Below are 12,693 nucleotides of genomic sequence, written 5' to 3'. Positions count from 1 at the left end.
CTATTATATTCTACTGCAATTAATTATCGAATTCAAATTAAGTGATAAATTCATATCTTAGATTCTCATGTTTATTACTTAATATGCACCTATCATTTTTAATATATATAATTGATTTACCTGATGTATATTAATGACTTTTTATCAGACAAATATACCTTAGATATATAAATACAAAACGTCCAAGTAAACACACAAATCTTATTCTATTAAAAAAAAATTAATTTGAATAATGTCCCCACAACGTCATTACTATTTTGAAATATTTAAACTATATTTAAATCTAAATATTAGGATGAAATATCTTCTTTAATTAATGAAACCAAATTTGACTGTAGACCTCGGTGAATAAATTTAAATAAGTATTATGTTTGTGTTGTTTCGTGAATTATAAACATCAACTTTTATAACCAAATTAAGGTTATTAACCCTTTGGGTGTTTCACAAATTGTACTTAAAGTAATCGAAATGGATCGTGATCACAAAAGAATGACAAATTGACCCATTTTGTGCGAAAAGGACCATAAAAGGTGTAAATATAAGTAAGAGGTCTACCAAATTGCACTTACAGTAGCCAAAGTAGATCGTCCCGATAAAATAATGTGAAATAGACAAATTTTATTCATTTGAAAGAGGATATTGGAGACAATATAAGTCTATTAAACCAAGCAAAAGTTTTAAACTATAACTAAAATTATTGGGTATCTTTACTCATTCCAACTGTTCGAATACAAGGCCTATAATTGACTTTAAAACATTGTATATGAAATATCGGACTATATCACATAGACAAAAGTTAGGAATTTGATATTGCAGTATATTTTTTATTCTAAATTTTATTTCTAACAAAAAAACAGGCCTGCAGAGTCCTTACAAAAAATTCCCGACTCCAACTTCGAATCCAGTATTTTGAATGTACCCGACTCCGACTCCAACACACAATTTTTAGTAATATATTTTATAGCCTATACAAGTACTATTGAGCCATTTGAGCCTAAAGAAAATATTCGGAATATAAGATATTTGACTAGAAGAACAACAAATGAAATGGATCCAAATGTATCTATTGCTAATACATTTATACGTTTCTGAACATAATTCATGTACTCGTAACCCAGGAACAACAATACAACACAGCCTCTCACTGCAATATTACACTTAACTTTAATGATATTGACTATTCACAAGAATGAGTAATTAACTAGCATGTCTAGTGGCTATGCTCTACCCAACATAATAATTTAGACCTTAGATATGTTTATGAATTGGGATTGTATAGACTATAGAATACGTTTTAAATTTGTGAAGTAAACTTATAAATGAGTTAACATAATAAGTATCATAAATTAATAGTACTCCATACTTATAATTCATAATTATATCGAAAAATACTCAATATAAGCCTTTAACTATAACTAAGCTTTATTTACATAAATTATAATAATTATCGTAGTCGTAGTCGGTATAAATTTTCCAACTCCACCAAAAAAAGTACAACTCTGCTCTAAGCATAAAAAAAAAAAAGAAAAAAAAGAGTCCTGCATGGACGTGCTTGTATTTGAAAATATGTAAAATGTCGAAAAAAATGAAATTGTGATGTTGTTTCTTTAAAACTATAGATTTAAGTCAAGTAGCAGGATATTTTTTTTTAAGTATTATAAATGAACCATATATTTTTCCACAGTAAGTTGACAACCTTTCTCTAACTTCCCTCAGGGTATGAGATTTTCAGTTCCAAACATACTGCCAATAAATAAATATTCTCTTTTAGTACCGCGTGTATTGCGCATTGTTTTCGATGTTTCTCTTCATTTTTACTACTTAAATCTCGTTTTTTGATATAAAGTGTCAAATATGTATCCTCATTGTTCATTTATGCCAAATAAGACACCTTATAACACATATTAAACTTTTAAAAAATACAACCTTTTATTTGTATAATTCCTGAATTTCTAGGGTTGATTTGTATTCATTTACATACCTATATACATATTTTTTTAAATATATTTTAAATATACATTGTATATATTCAGTAAAAGAATCAATAGGTATTTTTTCTTGCTCTTATTTTTGTTACAGATTGTTTTTGTGTTCACTCACAGGGGCGTCCGGAGGGCTGGAGGGGCTGTACCCCCCAAAAAAAAAAAAAATAATATTATTTAAAAAAAAAATTATTCTTACAAGAAAATGTAATATTTCAATTTTTTTTTTCCAAAACTTTTAGTTTTTCTGAATCACTTTGGATTTTATAAATTTTTTGAGAAAAGCTATCAATTTATAAAAATTTTCTCCAAAAATGTAATACTTTAATTTTTTTCAAAAAAATTTATATTTGAAATTTAATTTGACAATTTTTTTTTCAAAAAAGTTTATTTTTTGAGAAACAGTTCTGGATTTTTGAAATGTTTTCCTAAAAAAATTTAATTTTTTCAGAATAACTATGGATTTTTGAAATTTTTTCTCCAAAAAATATCATTTTTTCAGAATGGCTGTAGATATTTTTTTAAATTTTTTTCTAAAAAATTGAAATTTGTGGATTTTTTTGTTTAAAAAAAAATCAAAATCCAGCTCTCTCCCAAAATATAATCATGCAAACGCTCTCGACGCACCACATATATTCTTGATTTCTATTTACAATATAGGGATATATATGAATGTCCATTTAAATAAACGAGGATTTATTATGGGCTCTTCTTCATATTGTGTATCACACATAGCTACATACTAACATCATCTTATGTGTCATGTGAGGATGGGTGCATGAGAAGAAGAAGAAGGAAAGGGTATCTCTTTAATTGACTTTAATTGAATAATTGGGTATGAGTCATGTTGAGCAGGCTAGAAGGGAAAAAGAAAAAGGAAAAAGAACTTTATTCACAATTTGTAATACATTTATATTTGAATGATTTAAATAGTATTCTAAATACGAATACAATTTAAGAGAGACTCAGAACAGTAAAAATATATATATATATTTTATTTTATTTGGGAGGGGGGGAAGGATAAATTACTCCGCTCTGATTCCACTTAGATCCGTCAAACTTTAAATGAGGTATCTACAAAAATATTTAATGGTTCATTAAAATCCCAACACTTTGATTTTTCAAGTTTAACAAGATAAAATTTATTAATGAACAAAAGAATTGCAAATTAAAATGAAAAATAATTTTATTACAAAATTAATACTATAAATAGATGTGTGCCTAAGCTGTCGCATTCATAAATGTAGCTGGCCTTAGCGGCAATGATGTAGCGGATGAAGTCCTCTGTTATGAATTCCCAGACAGAAAAATTGCAGTCCTATCCAGTTCAGGCCTGAATATCAGTCTTTAAATTTATGAAGTTTGGCCCTTGATCAGGTCACTGAACTTTTTTTAAATAAGTTTTAGTAGTGACGTCTGCAATGTTTGATGCTAATGAACGTAAGCCTGGGAATAGAGCCGTAACCTAAACCGATCTGAAAAGTTCATGAGTACCTTGGGGGACAGTATTGAGGCAAATCCTCATACCTTGATATGTAAGCTCACAAAAAAGCACTGGTGAAAGACATAGGCCTCAAGATTTACGTCTCCCTAAAACACCAGCTCACAAGAGCAACGGCAAAGGCTATTATATTGACTATTACCAAAATAAATATAAAATTGGATTAAGAGCAATTTTGGGCTCTCGGTATGATGGATTCTATCCTCACCAGGTCTGAACCAAGTTTACAATTGGATTTCGTCGGCCATTGAGACCAAAATCGTGCTGTTCCCCACAGAAATACTGTCGAGTTGAAGGTCTTAATTGAGCGTGAGTGAATGGCCATTTCTGATTACTATGTCATCAGAGTACTCAAGGCCTTCCGACCTCGTGTAGAGTGTACAATTGAGACTGAAGGTGTACATTTTGAATTTTAAAGAAAAAGAGAATGTTGTGCACGTTCTCTCTTACCTCTGTCCCTGGTTTACCCTACTACTTGCATTCTTAATTAAAGTGTATTAAATGCATGTATTTCTATTAATATATCTCTTAATCAATATTAATTTGCTTCGGGTGCTAAAAATTATATGGAAAATTATTATTTTTAGCTCTATGAAAACGGGAAAAATGAGACTAAATTAATTCATACTCTATAGTCCTCATATAAATTAAATCTAAATGTATTGCTAATTATCACTAAAGGTGAAAAAAAAGTTCATATTATACTGCAGGTCCAATTCGAGTCTCAAGTATTTACTTAGAAGTCCATGTCCTTGATTATTTTCATCAAATACAGATCTAGTGAATTTTTATTTTAGGTCATTTCAAGCCCATAATTATAATATGGACTCCCGAGCATTAAGGCTTTTCTAAAATTAAGTAACTAGCTTTCAAGTCGTAGTCGAATCATAAGGCTTTGATTATGAGATCCAGTGGAGTTGCAAGTATTCAAGTGCTCAATCCAATTTGAGTTGCGAGTCTCCATCTCTGCTATCGACTATCAAATTCTTTATTAAAGATGGGCTGTGCTGAGATCTAAGTATGGGGTGATGATCAGTGGTTCCCACACTTAAATGAAACTTGGATGATCGAATTTTAAAGGAGACCGATCCAAAATTATTTTTTGTAAGACCGTTCCGGACAGAACTTTTTTTTGTGTGGCAGCTAGACTGATTTTTTTTTTAATAACGGAAATAACGGTTTCAATAACATACTTAACTTCTTCAAAGGACCAATTATTTAGATCCTCTAAAAATCACTACAGTCCATGATTTTCAGATCAAAACCCATTGCTACAAACTATTCCAAAGTAGTATTTGATCGGTTCTAGGACAGCTGATTTCCTACTAATATGTCCTTTTCCCTCCATTTCTATATTTTTTTATAGAACGTAAAATACTTGAGTATAATTATACGCTCTAGCCACACATCTCCTACTCCCTTAAACATCAGGTATCCTGTCTCTTCTGAATAGGCGATGCTGAGCAGCCAAAATGGTATAGTAACTGCGTCATTTCAGCTGTTGTCAGGGAGTGGGGAGTAACTTCCTCCCAAATTAAATGCAGAACGTTTAGGTATTGACAAAGAAAAGTTATCAATTTATTAGAAACATTTTTACCAGAGAAAAAAAAAGGCAGGAAATATTTTTTAAATTTTTGAAGTTTGAAAAAAAGGAAGATTTATTTTCTTTAATAAGGTAATTAGATAAATTAGTTTTTGATTCGAAAACATTGAGGATCTCTTTTCTAAAGGTCATAACAAATCCTGTGGACGCTCCTTGTTGTAGTTAACATAGAAGACCTATATGAACCTGTCCTAAGGCTGACAAATTTATTAGGAATTACCTGATAGGTCTGAAGTCTTTTTGTTTTTTTTAGAGCGATCCAGCAATAATCCCTAGTAATTTTGTACCTTTCTCTCTGTTTCTTTTTGGATGATAGGTTGCAAGATATAATAAACGTGCAAGATCATTTCGATATTTTCCTGGGGTGTACAGTACACTGTACAAAGTTTGAGAGCCACTGATCCATATACAATATATGGTCATATATCTGAGAATATATGTGTAAACATAGAGTTTTTGTAAGGGCGCACGCTTTTTGGGCATGAGAATGATTCCCTCATAGGGGATTTTTCCTTTTTTTTTTTTAAACATCCTTTTGGAAACAAAAAGTCCTCGTAGGTTTTTTTGAATGGTCTGCGAATTCAACCGTGAGCTAAGACAAAAAAACATACACCACTTGTTAAATGCGCACCCAATATTTTTATGAGACGGATACGCTCGTCCAATCAAGTTTCCCCATCCCCCATTTTGTCAACCTTCTCTCCTCCTACTCTTCTGTACGTCGTGTTCTTTCGATACCCCCCCCAATTTCCGAACAATAATAAAAAAACACAGCAACAACAACAAGAGATCTCCTTCTTAATGTCATTCATTCAATTTCCCCTGCACAATCCTCAAAAGACGAGTGAGACATTCAATTAAGTTCAATCAAGAAGAATTAAAAAAATTATTTATTTTTTAATAAATGGAACCGAACAATAGCAACGGGTTTGATTATCTCCCAGATGTACTACCACTCGCGGATCAGCAGTCTCTGATCCTTCATCATCAACAGGCACAACGGGATCGACTCCCAGGGATAGAGACTTTTAAATACAATGGAGAGCCTTCGATTAATCAGTGTACTCATCAACATCATCACCATCACCATTCAGGAGGGATCATTTCTCCTTCTACGCCTCAAAATGTGGCTTCCATGTTGGAAGTTCTTCAACCCGTCAAAGAAGAGGATTTAAAGGAGTACATTCCAAAGGAGAGCATCTATAAAGGTCTGTTGTTTTAATTATTATTTGTACTTAGATTTGTGCGTCAATCAAAAAGAAAAGTATTAAATGTTGGAAACAATTATAGAGGACATATCTGATGCGTCCACATAGAACAATCTAGAACAAAAAGAGACAATCCCAAATTATTAGTTTACTTCATTTATAACTACAATCAGACCAATATCATATAGAAATTGTATTTGAGTCAATCAAAGGCTTAGTATTCAAATTTATGGGGCGAGTTAAGATATCCAAGGAATTTAAAATAGTTTCGAACCTTTACTTGAAATAAGAAACTTATATAGATCCCGATATTTCAAATTGATTAATTTCTTGTTCTTTCATTGTGACGACCAATTTTCAATTTGCAGCGCAACCAAGGAGTTAATTAAGATAATTTGTAAACAGAAGTTGACTATCATTCGCAGAAGAATACAAACTTAATCCGTACTTAAGTTTGAAAAAAAATACAATATTCTAGCTTGTTTTTATGTTGATATACAGGCAGCCTAATATACATATTTGAGTCAATTATAGGCTTTGTATTCCGATTTCTGGGATGAATGAAGATACTCAATAATTTTAACTACTTGATTTAAGGGTTCGTGGACAAAACGTCAACCGACAAAACGACGAATAGACAAAACGTCGACCACACAAAACGTTGACTGACAGAAGGTCGACCGAAGAATATAAAATAAAGGCCTACTCCAAATGGTGTTGCTATATATCCCATTCAAATATTTCCCACCTGAAACATAATCCAGCTGCACCATTTCTATATAAACTACCAGGAAGTGGCCCTCCCAATGCTCCTTATACATGTTTTCAGTCACTGACGTATCCCAAAATGGGATGAAACCCACCCTCACTATTTAAGCAACCACTAAGAGCCCCTCACAACCCATATGTATCCCCCAAATGTTTGAGCTGTTACCTGGACTCAAAACGGAATGAAACTCACCACCACTATTCAAATTTACCCCACTTTCATTTAAACCACCAAAGGGGCCCGAAATTTGAGACTATTTCGGGTTTGATCTCATTTTTAAGCCCTGTAGTACCCGAAATAGCCCCAAATTTGGAAGTATAAAGATATTTTTGTAAGGGTTCCTTATTGTTAGTTTATGTAGGGATGTTGAGGTAAATATCTCGGGCTGGAAATGTCTGGAGTGAAATGCTGTAGAAACAGTTTTTCATAATTATGGAAATTAATATTTTCCATTCGACATTTTGTCGCTCAACGTTCTGTCGGTACACGTTTTGACCTACAACTTATGTTGGACCCGTTTTGGGACCTTTCAAATACATAAAATCTGTCAATTTCTCATTCTTTTATTCTGACGATCAATTTCGGCTACTTTAAGAGTTCAATTTGCGGCAGTCTTAAAGGATGAATAAGAATTATTTGCCAGAGAAATGAACAATAATTCCTATAAAAATTCAAATGTAATCCCCAATCAATTTTGAGAAAAAATATCCTAGCTGGCTTTTGTGTTTATGGACCATAAAAACAGGTAGCCAAATATTTTATTGACGTATTAGAGTCAATTATAGGATTTGTAACTAAATTTGGAGAATGGTTTAAGATTCCCAAGAATTTTAGATAGAGTTTAGAGCATCATTTTAATTTAAGAGGCTCTTATTGGTTCTAATATGACCCTTTTTAAATAAAATAAGTTCATTTCTCTTTTTTTATCAATTTAGGCAACTTTAAAAGTACAATTTGTGACACAACCAAAAGGTTAATTCTAATAATTGACAATAATTCGTTGAAGAGTAAAAATGTCAATCGGAATCAATTTTGAGAAACATCATTCTTATTTGCTTTTGTGTTGACGGGCCAAAAATATAGAGAGCCAAATATTTCATAAATATATTTGAGTCAATTATGTAAAAGCCGATTTCTGGGATGAGTTGAGATACTTAGTAATTTTAACTATAGTTTCGGCCCCGTTTAAATACAGAAAAATCTGTCAATTTTTCATTATTTTATTGTGACTATCAATTTGGACTAGTTTAGGAGTGCAATTTGCAACATACCCCAAATGTAAAAAATAATAATTTGTTTATTGAAATTGACGATAATTATGTCTTCCACACAATCCGCCTTGCATCTATGTTGACGGTCTACATAACACATGGCCTTAATAATACCAGGGTACACACCTAAATGGTTCTACTTTTTTATTATTATTCGCCTCATTTTCAGTTAGTACCAACCTTCACAAGACAGCTGTCAAAGTTTCATGATAATCTGTTCTTTTGATTCTGAGTTATTCTGCTAAGTGTGACGTCACTTTTGTATCTTCCAAAACAATGAATCAAAAGCAATTTCTGTGTTTTGATTTTACACTCCTTCTTCATGGGGAAAAAACCGTTCAAGCTAAGCAATTGGCTTTTCTTTGTTGAGCCTGGGACTTTTCAGTCCATGTGATCTCTGCTGACCAAGCAAGATCACTATAAAAACTCCTCTTTCACTAATATGTTTGCATTTTCAAAATGCAGGAAAATATTGAAAAAAAGCAATTTGCAGGTTACCTAAATTATAGTCAGTGAGATAAATCCTATGAATTCTTTAGCTGCCTCATTTTTTTTTTTTTTTTTTTTTTTTGAAGTGGTAATCCGAGGAATGAATTTTCTATTCCTTGGCTGTAGTCATGATTATTTAATTCCTGAGTACTGAACATCCTTTCTTAAATATATTCATAACCTGATTGAATATTCGTGTCTGCGCATAGCAGACGGAGTGTAGCCCTGAGGATTTGTTACGGAGTTATAATTGTCAATCCTAGTCTGATTCAGAGTCGAATTGGGATTGACATCGGAGTAATGTCCTTGTTTATTTCCTTCTTCTTCTCCTACCTCCCTTGTCGCAGCTACTAGTAGCTGATTTAATAAAATGCCATGACAGCTAAGCTGTTCTCCTCCTAAATATTCTTCAAATTGTCAGGGTTAACATTTTCATTTTCGATTTCTATTTTTAACATGCCCGTTGTACAATGGATTTTCGTAACTAATTATTGTACTCGAGCACTTACTTGTTTGAACACAGCACTCCTTTTTTTGCGTGTGTGCGTTTACAATCTAGCTAGTGTATAAAGTACTTTGTATATTGTACATAACTACTCATTACATAAGAGTGCTAATACTCCTAAAATCTATAGGTTAAATTATTTATATAACTCGTTACAAAGGCTTTTTAATATTTGTCGTAGGTCAATTTAAAGCCTAATTCGATTTTACTACATAGGTAAATAAAACCAAATCTTCAATAGAAGATTGATTAAACGATATATTTGATACGCCAATTTAAAATAATCTTAAACAAAAGTCAAGAAAATTGCAATTTATTATTTTACTTCATTGATAGATACAATGTTTCCTAGACATATTTGAGATAATTTTGGCATTCTATGCCAATTTCCAGGAGGAGTAAATTTAATTCAAAGTTTTAGTTTAGGATATTTATTTGATTGAAAAAACTGATATTGGACCCGAAATGTCCCTTTTCAAATAAATAAAATCTGTCAATTTCGCATTCTTTTATTGTGATGTTCAATTTTGGCTACTTTAAGAATGGAATTTGCGACACGGCCAAAGGGTTAATTAAAATAGTTTGTTGAAGAAAAAATCCAGACTCTCTTGTGATAACGAGCCACATGTATTTGTCAACACAACAAAATAATCTTTTGACTGTTGCATCTGACAAAATCAAGAGGTAACTGAATGTAGCGAAGAAGAAACGAAATATACATTCAAGCGGGGTCCATTGTAAATTTAATATTTAATTTTTTTTTCTAAAAATTTAATAATCGAATTTTTTTTATAGAAGTTTAATATTTGAAATTTAATTTTTGGTTTTAAAAATTTAATTTTCTCTGAATAATTAGTTTTAGAATTTAATTTTTGATATTTTTTTCCCCCCCAAAAAAATCTATTTTTTGTCAATAGAATTAAATTTTTGGAAATTAAATTTGAAAAAATTTATTATATGAATTTTTTTTCTAAAAATTTAATATTCAAAATGAAATATTAAAATTTTTTTTTCAGAAATATTAAATTTTTGAATTTGTTTTTCAAAAAAATCCCAAATACCAAACCTCCCCTCCCCCCAAAAAAAAAATATATATGTATGTAATCCTGCGGACGCCTCTGACATTTTATAAAAAGTGTCCCAATTTTTTAGTTTGATGTACTTTTTCTAAAATGATAATTGAGAGAAAAGCAAATCCACATTTTGTTTTCCTATAATAAAATATATACTTATATATATTTCAAGCACTCTCAGGTTAAATTAAAAAAATAAAAAGATCTTTATCTTTCATCACTTCTTTCAGTGTTAGAGTGGAAGAGAGGCCGTAAAATAATATGTAGTGTATAACTATTGTGATACACTCTATCAAATATGAAGTTTTACAAGTGTTTAGATTTTTTTTTCAATCTCCATCATCATCTCAGATGATAATAATAGCTGTCGTACGAAATGAAATGATTTGTTTTTACTTATTTACTTTTTAGACACTGCAATGTTTAGTGCTTCTAATTTTCTAAACATCAAATCCTCATCCAGCCCCCCACCTGCTGGAAGTTCATCACCCACCATTCATCAGACAACACCTTCAATGTCTCAGACTGGGAATGGAAATCCAAAAGTACTACTCAATGGCAGTAACAACAGCATTGCTTCGAAAAATCCTTCCAACAAAACCAATAATAGTCCTCCCACAAATAAAGACGGATCACCAAAGAAAAAGAAGACCCGGACCACTTTTACGGCCTATCAATTGGAGGAATTGGAAAGAGCTTTCGAACGCGCACCCTATCCAGATGTTTTTGCACGCGAGGAGTTGGCATTGAAGCTCTGTTTGAGTGAGTCTCGTGTACAAGTTTGGTTTCAAAATCGACGTGCCAAATGGAGAAAGAGGGAGCCTCCGCGGAAAACTGGGCCTTATTTTACAAACCGTGAGTGGTTCTATTTTTCAAATAATTTACTTTAATAATTTTTGATTTAATTTGTTATATAGTTTATCAGAATGGGTCAAATTTAGTGAATCCCTCACAACAGCAAGCTCCACCTCAGACCAACAACGGCAATTCCCTTCCTCCATCTTCCAATTCAGGATCATTAGTAAAAGATTCGTCACCTCCACCCTCAGTGAATGGAAGATTATCCCTGCATCGCCATCCAAGACATCGAAACGTTTTGGAAGACTCCTGGTACTCTTCCAACACTCATTATGGAGAAACTCAAATCACGATTTGCTCTGATTCGCCACCATCCTCTCATCCCAAGCCCAACTATTCATCACACGCTCCTAACGGAAGTAATAACCTTCTTTAATTCATTTATAGCTAGTACCTAATGTAACTTTTTATACAGATATATTGAACGGAGAGACATCATATAGCTTTCCCCTCTCAGAGCCTGGAACACCTCTTTCCTCCACGAGCAGTAGCAATGGAGGAGCTTCCCTCATTCCTTGCCCATCCTCCTCGCCTCCTGGAGCATTCAATCAACAAAACAACTACTATTCATTTCTAGATGAGGGACTGTTATCAAGTACTCATCTGAGTGTTCCACATCCCACAGATATGGACAACAGCTACGCACATCCTCCCCAAACGCACCCCCCTTCGCACGAAGATGAAAACGGAGATGTGAATCCCTCATTCTCTCTCCTGAAGAACTACAATCCTCATGAGAGTATGGAAGATGAGTTAATGATTAATCCGGAACATCACATGGACTTCTCAGAAGCAGACCGAATGTACAAAAAAATGTGTTCGCTCCAGGAATATGACAATAGCCAACTTTTTAGCATTTGAACAAAAAAAATATAATATTCCAATTGTTTTTTTTATTTATTTTAATTATTTTAAAAAAAACCACAAAAAACTTGGAGAGCAAATCAGCTTTCATATTTATGATTAGTTTAATTTTAAGAGCACTAAAAAAAGCCCACAAAAATGATTACTTAACTATTTACTGAGGTAGTTTTTTCATAAATATTGCAAGTATAGTGTTGTATTTATTTTTTTATAAATTTGTGTGTAAATAATTATGACGTAGTTACAAAATATAGTTATTTTCTCAAAAATCAACGTCATATAATTTCAATTCGTTCCTAAAAACATTTCTTCCAAGGCCTCCAGTGGAATAGGAGTTAGATTTTTGAGTAAATAATCGGGTTGAGGAGTGAGATTCTTAAGTAAAGCCTCCGTCGCAGAGGCATCTAGTCCTCCAGAGATATTTAAAACTTCCCCCTTACGATGAAGAGTATTATTAGAGTCTTCTCCAAAGAGGCCATCTATCACTTCTTCCGGATCAGTAGTAGGGTAACGTGACGGAGCACTTTTGAAGGACTCGGAAGAACTCTAAAATATGTTGGAGTATTGAAA

The 12,693-nt window shown here is 32.3% G+C and overlaps 2 protein-coding genes across 2 annotated transcripts in view; one reads left to right on the top strand and one right to left on the bottom strand.

Annotated features, from left to right (window-relative positions):
• The first annotated feature begins 5,850 nt into the window (after positions 1-5,850).
• LOC121122278 (uncharacterized) lies at positions 5,851-12,392 on the top strand. Its single transcript, XM_040717265.2, has 4 exons — positions 5,851-6,294; positions 10,813-11,256; positions 11,319-11,618; positions 11,675-12,392. Exons 1-4 carry the CDS (start codon positions 5,991-5,993, stop codon positions 12,118-12,120), a joined length of 1,494 nt encoding a protein of 497 aa, XP_040573199.1. The 5' UTR covers positions 5,851-5,990; the 3' UTR covers positions 12,121-12,392.
• Positions 12,287-12,693, bottom strand: part of LOC121122279 (uncharacterized) — a 62,780-nt gene continuing 62,373 nt past the window's right edge. Inside the window, exon 6 of the mRNA XM_040717266.2 lies at positions 12,287-12,669. Within this exon, the coding sequence (XP_040573200.1) occupies positions 12,409-12,669 (261 nt within the window). The 3' untranslated portion in view covers positions 12,287-12,408. The remainder of the gene's footprint in view (positions 12,670-12,693) is intronic.

This window comes from Lepeophtheirus salmonis, chromosome 7 (assembly GCF_016086655.4).
Source record: "Lepeophtheirus salmonis chromosome 7, UVic_Lsal_1.4, whole genome shotgun sequence".
NCBI classification, from domain to species: domain Eukaryota; kingdom Metazoa; phylum Arthropoda; class Copepoda; order Siphonostomatoida; family Caligidae; genus Lepeophtheirus; species Lepeophtheirus salmonis.
This window is presented reverse-complemented; position numbering and strand designations above follow the sequence as displayed.